General features: G+C 40.2%; 2 protein-coding genes across 7 annotated transcripts; one reads left to right on the forward strand and one right to left on the reverse strand.

The window, feature by feature from the left end:
• Positions 1-293: 293 nt before the first annotated feature.
• mbpa (myelin basic protein a) lies at positions 294-8,293 on the forward strand. Of its 3 annotated transcripts, XM_040021107.1 has the most exons (8): positions 295-571; positions 2,256-2,351; positions 2,833-2,859; positions 5,245-5,265; positions 5,677-5,735; positions 6,526-6,609; positions 6,722-6,742; positions 7,072-8,293. In XM_040021107.1, exons 1-8 carry the CDS (start codon positions 452-454, stop codon positions 7,226-7,228), a joined length of 585 nt encoding a protein of 194 aa, XP_039877041.1. In that variant the 5' UTR covers positions 295-451; the 3' UTR covers positions 7,229-8,293. The 3 variants fall into 3 exon arrangements, with proteins under 3 accessions (XP_039877043.1, XP_039877041.1, XP_039877042.1); XM_040021108.1 differs by lacking the exon at positions 6,722-6,742 and having other exon boundaries at positions 296-571; XM_040021109.1 differs by lacking the exons at positions 5,677-5,735; positions 6,722-6,742 and having other exon boundaries at positions 294-571.
• Positions 8,294-13,436: 5,143 nt separating this feature from the next.
• zbtb22a (zinc finger and BTB domain containing 22a) lies at positions 13,437-19,852 on the reverse strand. 4 transcript variants are annotated; one of them, XM_040021186.1, is made up of 4 exons: positions 19,193-19,852; positions 17,653-17,871; positions 16,212-16,983; positions 13,437-15,810 (listed from the first exon to the last, which is right to left on the reverse strand). In XM_040021186.1, the coding sequence occupies exons 2-4, from the start codon at positions 17,857-17,859 to the stop codon at positions 14,726-14,728; spliced, it is 2,064 nt and encodes a 687-aa protein (XP_039877120.1). In that variant the 5' UTR covers positions 17,860-17,871; positions 19,193-19,852; the 3' UTR covers positions 13,437-14,725. The 4 variants fall into 4 exon arrangements, with proteins under 4 accessions (XP_039877120.1, XP_039877123.1, XP_039877122.1 ...); XM_040021189.1 differs by having other exon boundaries at positions 13,437-15,807; positions 19,193-19,851; XM_040021188.1 differs by lacking the exon at positions 19,193-19,852 and adding an exon at positions 18,971-19,186.
• Positions 19,853-20,361: the final 509 nt, after the last annotated feature.

The following is a 20,361-nucleotide window of genomic DNA, read 5'->3' on the forward strand; positions in this document are numbered from 1 at the left end:
ATATATGGGGCCGATGCAACAATGGCCCCACAGTGCTTCGGGCTGCTTTGCATCAGGGTGTGAGTTCAGACTCAGAGATAACCCTTGTTGTCCCTGCGGCCGGGGTGAGGCAGATGGGGAGAGGAACAATGGCCGGGCCCATGCGGAGGGCGGCAGTGACTGACACAGCCACTGAAGCTCCAAAGAATGCCTGGAGCTGAGCCAGAACCATGGACATCACCAATGCAAACCCCCCCCACCCTCACCAACCTGACCCTCAGTGTGTCCCATGGTGCCCTTGGGCCAAGGGGATGACACCTTCAAAGACAGCCCCTGAGCGTCAGATGGGCTGCAAACCACCCTGAAGGAGCAGCAGAGACGGGTTTTGGCACTGTGAGCTTTGGAATAGCTTGGAAGAGGACTACTGAGTAAACAGAGAGGTCAACGCCACCAAACAGCAGCAGCAGCTAGCATGGCTACAGCGAGCACCTCAGGGCAGAGCGCTTTCGGGCTCGGGAGGAAAAAGAAGAACCCCGGTCTGATGGATCAGATTAGCAAATTCTTTGGAGGAAACAAAAAGAAGAGGAGCAAGGTGAGCATCCATCCATTTAAAAGGACGGTTTCATCCTCAGCTTAACCCAGTTTTAAACTTTTACTTAGTTAATTAGATACTTTGTGCCAAGCTGTGGTCTGTAAGCCAATTCATGCATATATTCATTTTTACATATAAATAATAATGTGGTTACAATAATAATGCAATTAATATGATTAATAACTTGTGTTTTTATCTTAAAAAGTGAAATATTAAAAAGAAATGTCCTCATAAACTAAAGTGAGACTTTGTGGATGATTAGAGGTTAAGGGAGGTGATAATTCACTTCTGCAGTTTATATTATGACAGTTTGCTTTTAAATATTTAAGCAATTTTGAATTTTCTTGAGCAGAGTTGAGATTTCTTTGGTTTTACTGCTTGTACTTCACATTCACCTGCAGTGTCATTTAAGCGTCAGTGTCCTAAAGCACTGAGGTTGTTTTGTATGTCAGACACCATCTCTGTGATGTTTCACTGAGTACTGCACTATGTAAAAGCTCACACTCAAAATTACTGTATGTACTGTGGGCTGTGGATTTTTTTTTTTGCCTCCCATCTTCAGCTTTTTAAAAAAAAATATATATATATATATATTTTGGAGGGTATGAGTAACTCAAAAATCCATCCAGTTGCTTTGGTAGCTTTGCCCCGATGCGCTGTTTTGTTTTTCTTGTTATCTTGCAAAATGCTGCAAAGAATCTAATATAAAGGCTCTAATACAGTCCCATTGAGATCTTGTGAAGGAAAAAACAGGCCTCAATGTGGATGCATGTAAATTTAGTCTGTAATATCTGTCTGACCATGAGCTGCAGCAGATAGAAAACATCAGACAAAACCCCTTTCAGATTTCAAGATTCAACAGTATATGATGGGAGGGGCCCTTCTGCTGCTTTCAAACTGCTTTCATCTGCTATCTGAGGCTGTTATTCTGAGTAGGCAGAGCGCAAGGACGCCAGATCTCAGAGATTTCTTGAATTTTATTGTTTGTGTGTTTCACTCTTGTATTTCAGCCTTTCTGTGACTCATTTGCAAGACAGACAGAAAACAACAGAAAGCAAAGAGATGCGTGCCTGCACATATCTCGCTTCTTTATTCGGGCTTCTTTGCATTCATTAAATATAAAACCAAGTTAAAAAAAAAAATACAATAACTGTCATAGAAGCAGAAACCTTCTTCTGATTGGCTTCCCACATAAACAGAGGCTTACAGCAATATGTAGGGGTTGCTTCTGATCTCACAGCTCGCCTTAGATGACCATCAGGGATACATCTCCTCTCATTGTCTTCATTGCTTTTGCCTTTAAAACTTTAAAGTCTGAACCATTAAATAATTCCCAGAACACTCAATTTTTTTCTAAAAGGAGTGTTTATTGAACCCTTGAACCTTGAACATTTACAAAATCATTAAAAATTGATTTGCATATATATGAGGTTTAATCTGTATCATCAGTCTTAAAAACATCATCTTGATAATTTCCTCTCTGTCACTGAGATCTGACAACAATTAGGAAATATCAAAGCTATAATTCTGCAGCTGCATGGTGCTGACTTTCATCAGAGAAAGTGAGCTCATCCCAATCTGTTCTATCACGAAGACACTGCAGAAAAATGAATGTTTCATACAGTCAGGTGAACATGTGTTAAACAAATATATGCAGTTACTTGACCTCTGCTTATCTTCTCAGGGGTCTTTCCGGGGTCATCTGGCCGCCTCACCCCAGCAGTCCTCTTCCCGCCGTCGGACTAATGAAAATGCTGTTGTGCATTTCTTCAGGAGCTTTGTAAGTTCCACTTGCACGCACACGTTAGTCATGCCATTCCATGCATGTTTTACTTACCTTTATAAAAGCTATTTTTTGTTGCTGGGTCACGCTAACCCCGCCCAGCGTCATTCAGTTAAATTTGTTTGATGTAATCCCCTGAAATTGCCAAAAACTGCATAACTCATAATGCAGAAAAAACAAATTTCCTCCAGTATTTTCTTTGGCTCTAACTCTTGGCATCAACAGTGTGGCAATGTTTCAAAAACAGCTGGTTAAATTGTTTTTCCTCGCCTATCTCAGTGATTAGCGCGCGCATGACTCCTTCATTTGCATATTGATAAAAAAGATTTTGGGGAAATTTCAATCAGCAGCTCAGCACTTTTTGTTTATTTCATATCTGAGTTTGTTGCTCTGTTTTTGTTTTGTTTTGTTTTGCTCTGAACAATCAGTCACTCTCTTGTTGTTGTTGTTGTTGTTGTTGCTGCTTGGTGTTCCTCAGGTTTCCTCTCCTCGTCCTAAATCCAGGGTGAGTCCCACTTTACCCATATCTGTTTTTAATTATTCCAAAGGTTTAACCACAGGATGAAGATAAAGTGTTTTTGCAGCAATCAAAGGTTAAAATAATCACTCTTTATCATTTCAGGTTTAAATTCAATTTTGTTGATGAAGTGCCAAAACAAAGTCAAAACAATCACCTCACCTTTTTATAGTTAAATAGAGATCCAATCATTTTAAAGAGGAAAGCCTAACAGTCAGACGAACCCCTGTGAGCAAGCACTTGGCATCAGTGGGAAGAAAGAACTGCCATTTAACAGGAAGAGGACTCCAGCAGAGCCAGGCTCAGGGAGGAGCAGCCATATGCTGCAGTCTTTAGGGGGGTGAAGTGGAGGAGAAGAAAGAGAAGGGATCAATATAGAGACAAAGACATTATATAGTAAGATAAACTGAATGTTACAAAAGCCCCTCAGTTCATTCTGTCTTAAGCTGTTTAAGCTCATTTCCCTCTAAGGCCACACCTTTTTTTTTTTTATCAAAACCTCTTCTGGTTGGCTGTCACTTGGATAGCATAAAACATGAATGTAGCTTCCTAACCTCAAAAGGGGAAGTACCTAAAACTTGCATTCTATCCGAAGACCACAAGATGGCGACAGTTGTAGAAGCAAAAACGATTTAGAGTCCTATACAAGTTTAGATGAAAACTCCCTTTTTGACCTCTGCAAACACTTTCCTCCTGAGTCTATCGACTCAGTCACTTATTTTGGGTAATACTTAATCCAAAATTGAGTTTATTTCAGAAATCTTGTTAATACTATCTTAAAAAGTGGAGGTACAAAACCGCAAGCTAAAATTAGCCAATTTAGCAGATTTTACTGTTGAATATTACATCAAGAATTTTGCACTTTGCAGGCATCGATTATGCTTACTGTCAGTCTGCTAGGGTCTGATCAGGCCTGAGAGATACAAATTTTAGTGTTAGATAATGAAGGTCTATGAGGACATCTGCAGTCCTGACTTTATTTTTATTTTTTTATGTAATTCATTTTTTGTGTCTTGAATGCACCAACTGCACATGCACCCAGACTTCAAAGAAGTAAAACTGAAATCAATACTCAACTGTTGCCGATATAAATACACTCTGCTATAAAAGCAGCAGAATCAAAGTTCTTTATTTAGAGAAGCCCAAAAATGAGATTTGGATATTTGACCTAAAATCTGTCTCAATGGTTACTTTACTGATATTGTCATGACTGCAAATTTCCCACCACAATTTCTGCTAATTGCATCTCACATCTTATTGTGGAAATTCACTTTACTCATTTTCAGCATTTTGCTGAAGGTGCCTTCATGTAATGGTTACAAAATCACTGGAGAGCCATGAAGTGTCCTGTGGATCTAAATGTGCGCTGTGGGTCTTTCACCCATAAACAAATGGATGAAACAGAGTTCACCTGTGTTCACAGAGATTATCTAAATGTCCTACAAAGGAAAAAGCTGATATAATCACAGACAGCACTATAAGCCATAAATAAGAAAATATCAGATAATAAGATCATAATAGATAGAGACCTCTGCATCACGAGTGAGATTTTCTTTAACCGTAACCCACTTATTGTTTTTCTTTTTTTAAGATAAACAAACTGCCAGCAATAAACTGCACAAAAATTATATTTAATGTATTTTTTTATATTTGTCAGAAGGGTTCAGAAACACGGTTTGGGCTTTGAAGGGTTAATGAAAGCTAAAATGTAATGTGTACCTAATTTCACACATCACCATGGTTGCTATCCTGGTGTTATCATGGTAACATAAACTAAAGCTGAGGCTGATTTTAGTGAGACAAATAGATAATTGGTTATAACTGAGCAAACCAAGACTGTGACCTGATGATGGTGCCATTATGTAATATTAAGGTTATAGTTCATACGTTTATTGAATGAATATCTGGAAAAAAATATCATAGCAAGTCATCTTATTTATGCTGATGTTTACTAGATTATTAGTAATCCTCTGTGTGGGGATCTAACTGTATTCTTGTATTTGTCTTATTATTGCAAAGCAATTTCTTTATAAGGGTCACATATTCCTCTAAAATGCAGATTCCCACTCTGGTACTGGATAAATACATTGTCAAAGATCATGAGATAACTGGACAGGAAACGAAACCTTTTCTCTTTTTTTTTTATATGTGCATCCATTTTCAGTTTCTTCATGTTTTTTTAGGAACCTTTACCGAAACATTTTTAAAAGCTAGATCATAGCAGTGGAGATCATGGAGGGACTGGATAAAATCAGAGTTTTCACATCGACTTGTCTGCTACCACAAAGCTAATCTGAGACCAGTGCAGGTGGCATCATAATCTTACTGTTGCTCATCTCACCATGTCGTTATCTGTTTCTTTTTCATGTCCAGTGGAGAGACGTCTTGGGTTTGGTACGTCACTCGATCCATCTCAAATTATACAAAAGCCCCACTGCTGACTGTGCCGCTCTGTGCGTCTGCAATCATCCCATTTAAATCTGTCTGTCAACCTCTTCTTTGCAACATGTCCTTTGTCTGCAGTGCACCTGTTTCCTAACCTACTTTGTGTTTCACTGCTTTCCTCCCTGAAGAGAAATACATTTTATACCGGAGCGCGATGAATCAAGTCGCATTCACGTCCTGATTCACCAGCATTCACACACAAGGCCTGAAAGGCACAGTTACAGCAGATCAGCCTGGATGAATGCCACAGAAAATCAATTTCATTCATTGACTTGCTGCTTGGAAATTATTGATACAGTTATTGACTTATTGATAAGTTCATTACACTTCAATTTCCCTCCCTTCTTTGCTTCAATCCAGAGCGACTCACTGCTTCTGGATGACTTTGAAATCGCTCAACTATTTATGAACCACAGCCGGTAAACGCTTTTTTCTTAGGACCTCTCCCCCCCCTCTCCTCTTTCACACCTCTAGTTCTCTGTAACACCTTCATCAACTTCTCCAGAGATGACTCACCGATCCATCTGTTCTGGTCTGCCACCTCCTTTGTGTCTTCTTATCTGTCCAGCCACTGTGGACAACTCTTTGTGTGTCATTTGATCAGCCACTTACACCCTTTGTGTCAGTGTCTCTTCTCATGGACCCCATCTTCTCCTTGTCATCCATCTTCTTTCCCCTAAAGGTTACTGTTAGGTGAAATCTGGTCCAGTCACACATTCATATTTCTCTCCTTTCATGTCTACTCACAATAACAGATCAAAGACAACTTTCTTCTTTGCTGTTGCAGAGAAACCACATACCTGCACTTTGTTATTTTGCACACCAATTCACTTTAAATATCAAAGAAGGAAATGAAACACAATGAAAGCACAAACCCAAATACCAAGGAGTCCATCCTAATGCATTTAAAGAGGATGGAGATCATTAAAAAGAAGGTTTGCAGTCTACTGGTGGTTATGTGTTTTTTGTGCAGCAACAGCAAAAACGGCGCCCTTTGTAACAAAATGTTAAGTAGTTTTTTTTGTGTTTGGCATTTTGTTGAAGTAGTTTGATATCTCTGATTGTCTGGGGGAAAATATCTTTAATCTCATGGAGAGGAAAAGGCCGTCCATGTAAGATGAATTGCTTAAAGGTTACGCAGTGAGGCAATGCTGGATTCTGGAGCTGGTTCCAGTTCTCCACCTGTGCTTATAAGGCATCTTTTTCTAGGCCACGTCACCGCGTGCCGAGAGCACAAAGTCACCAGTCAGAAGGCGCAGAGACCAAAGCACGCTGTCCAGACTCTTCAACCTGGTGAGCTCGCAGAACGTTTGCCTCTTTGCGTTACCCAGAATTCCCCCTTTCTGCCTGTAAACCTGGATTTCACGATCACTGCTTCCTGTTTGTGTTTGCTCAAATGCAACAGTGATGTTCTCGTCAGAGATCAGTGAGTAGGATGTAAATACGATCATTTCATCATCATGCTTTTACTGCAGCCTGTCATCATAATAAACTAACAAGCTTTAGAGCCACATTTTCACTTTTACATGTAAGCCCAAATTCATCCAAAGCCATCTACCTCGATGTTTTTGAGGCTTTATTTTCAGTGTGGATCAGCGCCACTAAATGCAACGTTTTTTTTTGACAATCACCTCGTTCATGAACTTTCAACACTGTTTTAACCAAATATCTTCCCAGATTGCTCTTATCTGTGGCTGCGGCAGGAAAACTAATGTTTTTCTCAACCTCCTCATGTCCACTTCTTCTTCTCTCCAGGGAGAAGGCAAGTCCCGTGCACCCTCTAAACGCTGGAGCACCATCTTCTAAGCTCTCCACTGAGGACCAAACCGCAGATCCGACACCGACGAGACCAAAAGAAGAGACAGATACGCCTGCGGCAGACTCACGACCTCAAGAGATGTTAACAAACTAACACGATCCTCCTTTATCTTTAGACAGAGACACAACATTAGTGTAAAAATCCTCTTTTTATTTTTAATCCTACTTCTGAGGAATTATTTAGCTGTTTGTAAGAGGTTCAGTCATGCTTTTAGTAAAGTCTCCTACCATAAAAATCATTGTCTGATGGTGCTAGTGTCTGCTGTCTGAGGTTTGTTCATGGCAGGTGTTTGTTTCTTCTATGTCTGCTGTCGTCTGCATTTTGTACACGATTGATGCTTTATGGATCTCGCTGCTTCCTAGAAACACACAGCTCACACGACACACAAGCCAAACAAACTTTCACATGTGAAATCGTGACAGAGGGTGGTCCCGTTTCTGCTTGAGCATGTCACAAAGCCACACGTTTGTAAAATGCAACTGGAAACCTATAGAAGTAGTGGACTCTAATATTGTTTTTAACACCACTGCATAAGTTTTCTTTGCCTCAGTGTAATTAATCACCATGTATGATATTGATGCTTCCCAACTCTATCAAAACAAGATAAAAATGCCCTTTCGAATGCACTGTTTCACACCTGAGAAATGCGCTAAAACTATTCTGTTGTCTTTTCTGTAGCTTTTGCCTCATTTAGTGATTTTCTTTATCTGTTCTGTCGTCATTTAAGTTTTATGGTGATTTGTGTTTTTCCAGAGGATGGCTGACATGTTTTATAGCTGATGGTTAATTTGCAAGTGGTTCAAAGGTTTAAGGATGAAGCAGCAAGGTGGCACGAGGAGCACAGTACTGTAGGACAGGATGTTGGATTCATGTGTTCTGACAAATATTTTGTGATTTTTTTTTTTTGTTTGTAATAAATTACACTGCCACTCTTATTTCTACTTGATGTTTGTATGTTCACTTTAACTGAATGGTCAAAAGCACTGTAAAGATGAGATGGCTAATGTGTGGTGGTGCTACGGGAATAGGAACTGATACTTAAATAAGTGTTGTGTTTCCTCTTAATGTAAATTTCCTGTTTGTAATGTACAGCCTAACTTGCAATAAACACCTTTACTTTTTTCACGTTTAAGAGTTATTAAATGTTTTAAAATCAGATCATTCCCTTGTCTTTGCTGCGTTTTAATTGTTATGATTTACCAAACATATGATTCAAATGAGCTCTGAGCAAAAAATGTGACATCGAATGTGCACGCTAGCGTTCCTGCGGAACGTTAACCAGATAATAACGCTTTCACGTCTGTGGTAAGGGGACAGTCTGCTAGGCTTAAAATGCCTGAAAACAAGTGGACACAACTAGTCGAATGCATAGACTGTATGTAAAAGATGGACTTTAGTCATAAAGATCAAGCCAGAAGTCCTTAAAACTGTTTTTTCTTTTCTTTTTAATAAGGTTTGATTTCATAGAAAGTGATGAGAAAATGGTTTTTAGATCATTTTGAACTCAGTTAAAAACTCTCCCGATGAGCTTCTTCTCAGTCAGTAGTTTCAAATATATGTGAAATATAGTCTCTGCTAGAGTTTAGGAGGAGGATAAAACACAAGATGCTTTAAAGCAGGGGTGTTCAACTCCAGGCCTCGGGGGCCGGTGTCCCTGCAAGTTTTAGATGTATCCTTAATGCAACACAGCTGATTTCAATGGCTAAATTACCTCCTGAAGTTGTCTTGAAGCTCTCCAGAGGCCTATAATGAACTAATCATTTGATTCAGGTGTGATGACCCAGGGTGAGATCTAAAACCTGCAGGACACCGGCCCTTGAGGCCTGGAGTTCCCCACCCCTGCTTTAAGGCATGTTTACCTTATGCATGATAAGTCGCTGGTGTATGAGAGTATCTGCTGTTTATTGGTGTCTCAGTCAGACCGAGCTCTCACTCCTCATGAAGTTAGGAACAGCAACAAATTCTCAGAACAGGGCCTCACATTAGGACTATAATAACCATATGTTTTATTGTTTTATTATTTGCTTCGAGCCCTGTGTACAGGAGCTGCATGCAAAAAAGATCTTTTGTTAAAAGGCTTGGCGTAATAAGCAAATGCTTCAGCCAATACCTTTTGATTAGCCTTGTCTCATGTGTTCTTGCTTTGTGGTAGATCTTTGTTCTGTCTTCACTGAGATATTTGAATGCTAATCAATCAAATCAAATGATGATGTCACGGTGGTTACGTTCTTGAAGAAGAACATAACCACCTATATACAGTCTATATTCTTAAGGTTGAACAGACAATAAAAATAGCTGCACTTCTAAAGCTTTATGCCTTTTCCCATTTAAGTAATGCAAAAAACAGAGTATAAAATATTGTATAGTGTCATGTTTCGCTGTGTGGCAGGCAGGATGAGGACCCAAATCCAGGACTTGGCACACGGAAAAGTAAAATTAAGACGGCAGCTCTATTTCCCAGAAAAACTCTACATTGAATACAAGAAAACAAAACCAGAAACATAAAACCTAGGGAAGTACACTACAACAGAGAACTTGGAGAATACTAGGGGCACAGAAGACTCCCACACAGCACTTAGCACTGACAGTATGACGTGACAACAAACAGGGGAAGACTGAGGGCTAAAATACACAGGCAGGATAACGAGAGGATGGGGAACAGGTGGCAACACAGCTGGAACTAATCAGACATAAAGAGACAAGGGGACGCAAAACTAGATACACTGACATGGGACAAGGACTATCAAAATAAAACACAAAGCATGAGACATAAGCAATTTGACACAGAGACGTGGAAAATGACAGGCTCAGAACAGAAATGACTGTTTTAGTACCATTGGCATGCTTGCTGCTGCATTCGCTGTAAGTTATCGTGCCTCACATCACACATATTAAATTAATCATTAGTTTAATGTGAACAAACAACACAATAGTTCACACAGACACACTACACAAAGATAATGTACACAAAGTGTCCCTAATAATAATGTAGAAAATGAGCTGTTCATTGGTTCCGTTCCAATTTATCATGCTTACTTCCTATTTTGTTTCTATTTTGTCCTTGAGCACATGAATGTATGAAATATAGTGTGCTCTGTATGTGTATGTGTTGTATGTGTGTTGATGCTGAGGTACATTTGCAAGTATGCATAGAGGCATTGTGCAATTGTGAAATACCTTATGTTAAACTATTCATTTGTACAAAGGGCAGGCTTATAAGATTTCTTCTTGCACCGCTTCCCGTTATTATGAAGTTATATATTCTAACGTCTTAAATAAACTCAAATAAATAAAGAAATATAAATTTCTAGTACTATGAAAGAAAAAGAAAATTACATTTCTGCTCATTTAAGCTCATTTAAGGTAAGTAATAGCCTTCTACTGGAAGATTTGTAACCATACTTCATAAATTTTCAATATTTTACCCATTAAGAGTCTTTGTTGAATTGTCAACTTGTTTTAAAAAATTACAAAATTTGACCCTGTTACCTTCTTGCAGCTTAGAAGGCTTATAGTTCGACCTAGCAGCTCAAAAACTGAGAGGAAAAAAATGTAAACTGATAAGCCCCTGTTGTAACTCAGCGATGATCCATGCCATGCCATAAAAAGCTCCCAAACACTGCTGAAATATTCTCTCGAGGCCAGTCGTCTACGTCAGACGATAATCCCAATATCAAAGTCTTTTGCAGAGTGAAAAAAACAAGATCTCAACTACATCAAGCAGGACACTCTGTCCTACATTTAATTAAACACTAAACAAGGATGAGTCATCCTCGTTAGACTCCCTTGTCAATACTGAGAAGTGGGAAAAACAGTTTTTCTCATCATTAGAAATAACGGTGAGATAGAACTTTTCATGGACTACTGCCTCTAAAAGCAGAATAATCACTGAGCTGCTTATTCTCTGAATAATTCAATAATTGGCTCAGAGGTCTATAATCCATGTTACGTCACGCACATTTGAGCACTCATATAAAGAGTAAACTGTACACTCAGCCAGTTCATCTTCACAGTTAATCCAGCCATACAAGTGTCTAATGTGACAAAACATTACTATAAAATGATTTTTAACTGTTTGCTATTTCTATAGACTATCCCTTCTGAAAACACCCAAATATATTAATCAGCAGTCCCATTCACTGGCATCTCTAGATCATGTTATCACAGATAGTGTAGTTTTTGACTAGAATGGCTTGATGCAGTGTTGAGCTACAGAGACCTCTTGTGACCCGTCATTGTGCTGCAAGGCAGCATTCTAAATGTGTTCTAATAGGGCAAATACTATATCCAAAAGCAGCACCTGTTTACTGAATTTTGAATGTGAGAATTACTCCACTATAAAAAAAGCAATCTGTTCTTATGCACACAACTCAGCAGGTGACTAAGAGCCAACAAACAGTTATTGAGACTGTTATGAGAATGACCATAAATGACCCAGGTTTTAAGATGAGCCTAAAGCTCGATTTAGACTTCTGCAGGAAAGCTGCATCCTAACTTACGTCGTAATCAGAAACTCCTTTTAGCCATCCATGGCTAGACATGGAAGGTTACATTGAAGGGTTAACATTGTAGATTTCCCAATGAAGCATAATTCATGCATTAGTCTTCTACAATTAGCTACAATGAAAAACTAGTGTTCAATAAACTTGTAGCATTGTTAAAAAAAAAAACATTCTAGTATGTTTCAGATCAGTCTCAGTGTTCTAGAATGTTTCTAAAATGTTCTAGAATGACCATCAATGTTTAGAATGTTTCACACTGTTGTTCTAGAATGATCACCAATATACACAGCACTTCAGCATTGTTTAAAACATACATTCTAGAACAGGGGTGTCCAACTCCGGGCCTCAAGGGCTGGTGTCCTGCAGGTTTTAGATCTCACCCTGGATCAACACACCTGAATCACATGATTAGTTCGTTACCAGTCCTTTGGAGAACTTCAAGCCACGGTGAGGAGGTAATTTAGCCATTTAAATCAGCTGTGTTGGATCAAGGGCACATCTAAAACCTGCAGGACACCGGCCCTCGAGGCCTGGAGTTCAACACCTGTGTTCTAGAATGTGCCGTGCTCTAGTAAGTTTAGAATCAGTCTCAGTGTTCTAGAATGTTTCACATTAGCATCGGTGTTCTAGAATGGCCATGAATGCTTAAAAATCAACTTCTGCATTCTGCAATGTTGCACACCGTTGTTCTAGAATGGCCACCACTATCTACACACTAGTGTTCTACGACAATCTCAGCATTGTTTAAAACATGAATTCCAGATTGTTTCAAATCAGCCTAAGGGTTCTAAAATTATCTGCAATGTTTCTTTAAACCTCAGTGTTTTATGTCCTCCAAAAACACACAGCAGTGTGGAATGTTGCTTAAAAATCTTTTAATATTGACCAGTGGGAAAATGCCGCATATACAGTACTTTTCAAATATTTTTAGATTTTCATCTAAAAACATTTCTAACTCCTCAAAAATGTAAGATTTGTTTATGTTGGTCAAATTTCCACTAGGAAGGGATTTTTCTTAACCGATGAAAGAAACTGCAAGAATCCACTTTAGTTGTGGATTTATTGGTGTTTACCGCATTCTTTCGTTTTAGAAAAGTACCAAACTGTCGACTGGTCACTCCTAAAATAATGTCTCCCTCTGGTATTCATTTTGTTTTTTTTAAGTGTAATCATAGCCTCCTTCACTTACATCAACATCTCTAAGGACCTCATACTGATAGCAAAAATAAATGGTTCCCAAATACAACAGAGGAAATTAACAAAATCGACTCCAGTCACCGGAATTACTTTTTTTTTTTTTTAAGTCAACTGCCTTTCCCAGTTATATATTGCTTTTGTTGAACCACTTGAATTTAAACTGATAGTCTCCACCTCAATCATATCTTAATAGCTTGATTTAAAATCCACTGTGTTAGCCTAAAATGGAAAAATTATAAATCAGTGTTTACACCCTGCAAGCCTAAATGTAACTGGTAGAGCTCGTCTCACAGGGAAGACGATCACACTTATCTACTAGAAACCCAAAGTCACCTGTTTCAACCTGGAAAAGATGCTAAACTTCATGTAAATCTAACAAGCTATTCGGGAGCCCAGTGTTAGCCTCTCAGGTGCCAATACACTGAATGGCTTTGTCAGCAACTGCTAGATAAAGCTGTAATCTCATCACCATTGATTTTAAGTTTCTTTCTTGAGAAGTAATTTAACAAAATATTTAAAAATGGCCTCAGTGCTCTAAAATAACACACAATATTAAAATGAGCCTCAGTGACATGTTTTAAAATGATCACAGATCACCAAAACCAGGAAACAAAACTACTTTTATTACCATGATTTTTTTTTCTTCACATAAGTGACATCAGCATGGCACGGGAAAAAAGCATTTTTATCCTTGTGTTAAAGGTCAATGGCAAATAATTTATGTGCAAAATGCGAGAAGTACATTCACAACACTGCTTGGTAGAGTTTTAAGCATCACTAAACAAAAACTGAGCCTACGTGACGCTGCAAAATGAAAAAGGATCACTTGAAATTAGAATTTTTTTTTTTTTCATGTTTTTCAAAATAACCATGGCCTGTAAATAATGCACATGTAAAGGACAAAACTGAAGCAGTGGCTCAAAGATTTGTTGTGTTATACATTTCCATCTTTTAAAGTGTTTATGTACATACAGCAGAAAGCTGACGAATCCTTTGGGATCACCAACACTTTAACTGATTACTAATTATCTGATCAAACTCAGAAAATATCAGTTTTACTTTTCATGTCTTTATTGAACACATTGAGTAATCCCACAGTGTTTATTCTAAAACGGTAAGTAAACTATTGAATTTATTTAGTTGTACAAACATTAACAGCATTGAGGCCAATAATATTTCCTGTCTTACTGCATCTTCCCAAACTCTTCTAAGCATCAGATTTAGAACTGCCGCTATAAACGTATTACTCTTTCAATGCCTGCAAAGCATCCAGTTGGTGGATGGTAGGACTGACTTTTGTCTCAACTGTGCTCAGAAAATTATTACAGAACTGTTTTGGAACATCCATCTGGTCTTTTGCAAACTTATTTACTTAGCAGAATCCTTCCATTAACACTATTTGTTATTCAAAAGTTTTCTGTATATCTTTTAATTATTTTAGTAAGTGTAGATATATTGTTTGCAGATATATTGTGGTCTCTGTGGCCTTTGGAAAAAAAAAAAAAAAGAGTAGTGCCTGTCCTATATTTCCACTTTATATAAATTTCAGAAAAGGCTTTGTAAGTAATCAGACTGTGTACACATTTGTTTATAGGGACAAGTGCCTCTACATCCCACAAGTCAAATCTCATTGCCTTAATTGGAACACCTGACTCCAAGCAGCTTTTCTGAGAACTCATTAGCACAAAGGTTCGCTTATTCTTTCCATCCAGCACTGAGTGATTGCTCAATGTTTCATAAATAAAAGCATGAAAAGTATAACTGCTTGTGTTCTTCATTTATTCAGATTGTGTGAAGATCGGATGACATTTCATGGCAATTTAAGCAAAATCCTTCTTCAAACTTTACAGTGAGTGCTTTAAATCACCGTTTTCCACATAAACGTTTAATTTCAGGTAAAGCTCTCGCTGGCCTCCTCTTTAAAAACGTGACTGCCAGGGTCCAAGTTTTGCGTCTGGGTTCTTAGCTCAGCAACTATCCCAGAAACACTACCCAAAAGCCCACCCATCCCATCCTCTATCTCCTTATGAAAATCCACTTCCTCAACTTTCACCTGTCCTCCAGTGGGGAGAAAGGCTTCCCCTTCATCAAATCCATAACTGTAGCCATCATCCATATCTGCTGCTGCGCTTGCACTGTTGCTGTTCGCCGAGGAGCTGGAAGCAAGTCTCTCACATCGGGCCTGATGTCTCAGGAAGCTGTCTCTCCAAATGACTTTCTTCCCACAGAGGCTGCATTCATAGGGCCGCAGCCCTCCGTGGGTTTTAAGGTGCTTAGTGAGATGGTGCTTCATTTTGAAGGACTTTGTGCAAACGGGACACCCAAAGGGCCGTAAATTGAGGTGCTGCATCTTCACATGCCGGTCACGCATACTCTTCAGGGTGTAGGCTTTCCCACAGTGGCAGAAGTGTACTTTGCCCGTGTAGGGCGCAGCAGCGAGGGACACTGAGGATGATGAAGATGGGGTTGGAGGTGAAGGGGGCGTTGGAAATGCAGCAGAAGATGAGGACAGATGGCGACTGGAGGTAGGGGTCAAAGAGCCACCCTGCCAATTCACCTCCGCGCCCGCCACTGTGAAGTCAGGAGACACGGGGACCAAAGGCCGCTGGGAAACCTGTCCTGTGCCATCTTCAATCTCATCGTAAGTGCCTCTCCTATAGGTCGCTTCTGTGAAACATTCAAAATCCACATCCTCCTCTTCCTCTTCATCATCCTCATCTTTACTGCAGCTGCCGCCCTCTCCTTCCTGAGGCCTCTGCTCTTGCTGAGACCAGGCACCTGTTTGCCACTGAAGCCTGGCTGAGGACGGGCAGGAAGGGTCTGGAACTGCGTCACCTGTTTGGCAACCATGAAGACTGGGCAGGTCTGTGGCTGGATCACTTCCTACCAGATCTCTTTGCTTCATCACGTCTGCACTCTGCTTCCCTGCAGCATGTCCAGCTTCGTCATTTTCATTCGAAACTGAGTGAAAGTCTGCTGAAGACAAGAAGGAACAAAAGCACATTTTATTAAATTCACTGGGGAAATGCACAAAGAGAAAGAATATATGACCCAGCTATCTGGTCAGATTCAACATTATTTATATTTATATCCACTGCTGACATAAATCAGAATTTTACTAAATTGAAACCAATAAATAAAGGTGTTTTTTTTTTATTCTTGTATTTATTTTATAATATTTAAATATATTAACTTTCAGTAACATTTACAGTAAATGTCAGGGCACTGCTGTTGAATGTCAGTCCAAATCATCCCCACAAAAGCTGCAAATTTCTTTATATTTGGAAAAAAACTGCTGTTCAAGAAAAGTAAAAATCCTAATAACAAATAGTGTCTAAAAAGGATTCTTTAATGCTGTTCATATTTGTCCATCTTACCACAGTGTCCCATTTGTGCAAAGCCTTCCTTCTTCCCCGTCTCTTCTCCTACTCCTTCATCCGCCTCAATCTCTCTTCTCTCACTCCTCCTCTTATCCTGCGTCTCATCACCATCCCCACTCTCTCTATTCTTATCGAGTGGTCGATCAGAGGTCTGTGGTGCCCCCCGCTGTTGAAATCTGACTTTCTGCTTTAAAGCCTCAGCACCCGAAAACGCCCCATGGTGCCGGGCATTGTGTCCAGGTCCGTCATGAGTAAAGTGACTCGTCTTAGCATTGCACGATACCCATGTCTCCTCGCAGCTGGTGTAATCAGTCTCCACATAGCCAGGAAGGCTGTCCAGCTGTGAATCAGCCAAGTGCTGGGCTGACGAGGGTCGAGGGCGTCCCCATCTTGAGAACTGCTGTGGGCGTCTCCATGTAGCCAAAGGAGGCAGTGAATCTGGCTTCTTCTCCCTCCTCCTTCCCTCCCTTTCTGCATACAGGCACTCCGTGCTGCTCGGGGACTGCTGGCGAGATGCAGAGCCGGGGTGAGCTGCGGCGGCAGCCTCCCCAGAGGCGCCCTCTGCTGAGGACCGAGGCCTCTTCAGGATCTCGGTGCATTTGTCCACGATGTGCCACATCTGGAGGAAACTGGCCACGGTGACATAGTTGACGATATCGTCATGCACGATGCTCAGCTGGCCAGTGTACGCAGAACTCAGGACGCTCTCAAAGGCAACTGGGTCCATGACTGAGGGCAGGGAGACAGTTGTAACATTTTTCAGTAACACCTGTGAAGAGACAGAAACAAAGACACACTTTGACATCTGGACTGAAATATACACATAAACAGGTTTTCTGCCAGCGTTTTACAAACCCAGTGCCTTTACAAAAACAAACTGTTGCTCAGTTTGTTAGCCATTTTAAACATAGAAAAACAGCTAAAGAAACTATAAGGGAGGCTTAAGACACCTGCTTTTTATACAAAAGCTAGGTTTCCACTAACTGGAGTCACTGATGTGGACATTTCCACCATGTTTGTGCTGTTTGATGAAATTATCTGAGCTACTGTGAGGTACAGACCACCCAAGGATTTTCTGCTTCAGTTTTGGTGAGTGAAATTCAAGTATTTTATCATAACCATCAGCTTATGTTACTACGTATTAATTAGCAGGTATCTTTTTCAGTGGATTGCACTCCAACAGTTAATAATACAGCTTTTAAACATGTTTGCCAGCTGTGGCCAAAATGTAAATATTAAAGCTCAAAATGTGGAGTAGAAAACAAGTGGGTGATATGCTCATAAAGGCTGTGAAGTGGTGTCTCTCCCTTCGTCTCTTGTCACCCACTCTACATGCAGAGATGATTTTAGGTATTCTAATAGTGCTATATTACTGGAGTGCAACATCAGACAGTAAACCCCAACAACTTCAACCCTGCATGAATATGCTCTGCCCTACCTGATCATGAAAGTAAGGTGAGGATGCAGCGAGGACACAGCGGTGAGCCCTGAACACTTGACCTTGCACCTGGATGGAGAGATCGCACAGCCTTCCTTCCTCCCGCTGCCGGTTCAGATTGTCCAAAACAGCTGCTCTGGCGCCTGGGAAGCACACCTGGACCGTCAAACCGGCCGGAGCCACAGACCCACTGCAGGTCGGATCCATGGTCAGAGAAACCTGGAGGAAAGGCACAAAAGTTGTCAGTTGTTTTCTCATATTTTACTACACATGTAGTTATTATTTTTCTAATCCACACTTATACATATAATGCATTATAGACTAATATATGTTTTGTTACGCCATTCAAATATGCAATAACACTGTCTGTTTTCCACAAAAGAAGGCTGATAACATTCACCGCAGAAAAGATCAGCTGGTACATTAATCTATTATCCTCTGATTGATCTTTAATTGCTTACGAGTAATTTCATGAAGACCAATTTTACCTCATCATTTTACCTCAAATGTCAGGTAAAATGATGCTAATATCAGTGTTATGGAAAACATGCTGTTTGGTTCCTGTACCGAAGAACTCAACACTATCAGGGCTTAACAACTATTGACTAGCTCCCTCACACCAGAGACTTGCCTGGGCCCACCGGTGAAGTAGTCTAGGAGGAATTGTCTACCTCTGAATGTGAATAAGACCACAGTTACGGTGACTAACTTCAGAAGGAAGAGGGCAGCTACATATCCAAGACCTATCCTGGGACAGAGTGTTGAAGTAGAGGGCTACTCCAGGCATCCAAATCAGGAAAACCAACAAAGATTGTCTACAAGAAGGGTAATAGGAGGCTCTATTTCCTAAAGAAACTGAGATCCTTCAAAGCATCCAGCAAAATGCTGCAGATCACCCAATTTTAGCCAGCACAGTGCACTTTGCTGAAGTCTGCTGGGGAGCTGGTGACTCCAACATACTGAATAAACTGATCAGACAGGCTGGCTCTGTGACTGGCTGCACACACGACACTTATGAAAGAGCTGTGGTCGAGACGAGGCCACTGAACAGTCTGCTATCCATCATAGATAATCTTAACCACCCTCTGCAACACTTACTAAACAGACAGCAGAGCCGCTTCTCAGATACACTGCCACAAGGAGAGATACACAAAATCTTCCCTTCCACATGCCATCACACTCTATAATTCAATACATCCGCCTACCAGAAAGCCATCTGCCAGATAATCCGGGTGTTATCTTTAATGTTCAATTTAAGTGCTGTAACGATAGCATTTCCCGAATATGGGATAAATAGAGCTGATTTATTAATAACCACCTGTGTTCATCCCGAATAATTTACCACCTGGTGATTACTGCTCACGTCGATGCTCTACTATTTCACCATCTACTTTTAAAGACGGCACTCACACGATGAAGGGCTGAAGACATTCGCTCCTTAGTTTTTGGTTCATTGTTTATATTCCCTGCGTTAAGCTAGCTTTTAGCTACATTAGCCAGTCAACAGTTAGCCCAGTAAACGTTAGTTTAATGACTTTACCTTCGATGAGCCGAGATTTTGTTGTTTTACATGGAGCCTCGCTGACTATTTGCAGCAAAACGTCACTGGTAAACTCCACATGCTAACCGCCATCTCAAAAAAAATCACGCTAATAAAACGAGGCTAACGGCAGCCTGCCCGCAGGCGCAGCTGTGCCAGTTGACTAAGCAGCATCCTCACACGGCGTGAGTGGGTGTTTAGTGTAAACGTCGGTTTGAACTGTCACGAAACGCCATCACACGTTAACCTGTTGATTCACCTGTCGCTGAATAAACAATAGCCGCATGGACAATTATTAAACGTTACTGACAGACCCACTGTTACATGTATTGACAGAGCCCAATCCCCGAGAAACTGGCTGCAATTCAGCTGGAGGCCCAGCAGGGGGCGCTCCGGAGATATTCAATTAGCTGACAGTGCAACACGGATAAAACAACCGCTTCTAGACAAAACGGTCAATGTGTAGTTTAATTTTCGCATATCTCATCGATAATGGGCCTGTACTGAAATAAAACGATGTCCCTGTCCTTTAGTTAGTCCTCACAGAGAAGCTTATGCTGCCCAAAAGCTAGCATTTTGCTAAGACACACGTTTTTACAAGCGTTAAATAAACAGTGGAAGAAAAGTTAAACCGCAACAGAAAACAACATGTGTGATGGTTGTGGTGGTTGAACGGGACGCTGCCAGGAGGTTAGTTGCTAGAAATTCTCAGCTACTGGTGGATTCATGCCCAAAAGTAAAATGGCGGATGCAGTAAAGCGGCTCATAGTGCTGTGAAAATAAATAAAACCGCCAACGTATATCTCCAAACAAAATATCATAAAAATTTCAAATTTTCCTCAATGAAGTTTACACTTTTAAAAATGCAAAAGATAAAATTAAATAAAAATGAAATACCCCCACCCACCCCCTGCACCTAAATAAAGTTCTGCCATACATCAAAATTATTATATATTTTTTTAAGTTTCCACAAATATTTAATGGTAAAAATCAATGTGTAATAAACACTGGGAAATACATTAAAATAATTACACGAAAAATTCCTTCACTGTAGCCTACTGTAATTTTAACTGGATTTTTTGAGTCACCTCCCATTAGCGCCCCCTATAAAACAAGAAGTCCAGAAAGTGGAAGCTCTCTGATGCCCTGTATGAATCAACAAGGAGTTA

Source organism: Simochromis diagramma, unplaced genomic scaffold (genome assembly GCF_900408965.1).
Source record: "Simochromis diagramma unplaced genomic scaffold, fSimDia1.1 OVJJ01000753.1, whole genome shotgun sequence".
NCBI classification, from domain to species: domain Eukaryota; kingdom Metazoa; phylum Chordata; class Actinopteri; order Cichliformes; family Cichlidae; genus Simochromis; species Simochromis diagramma.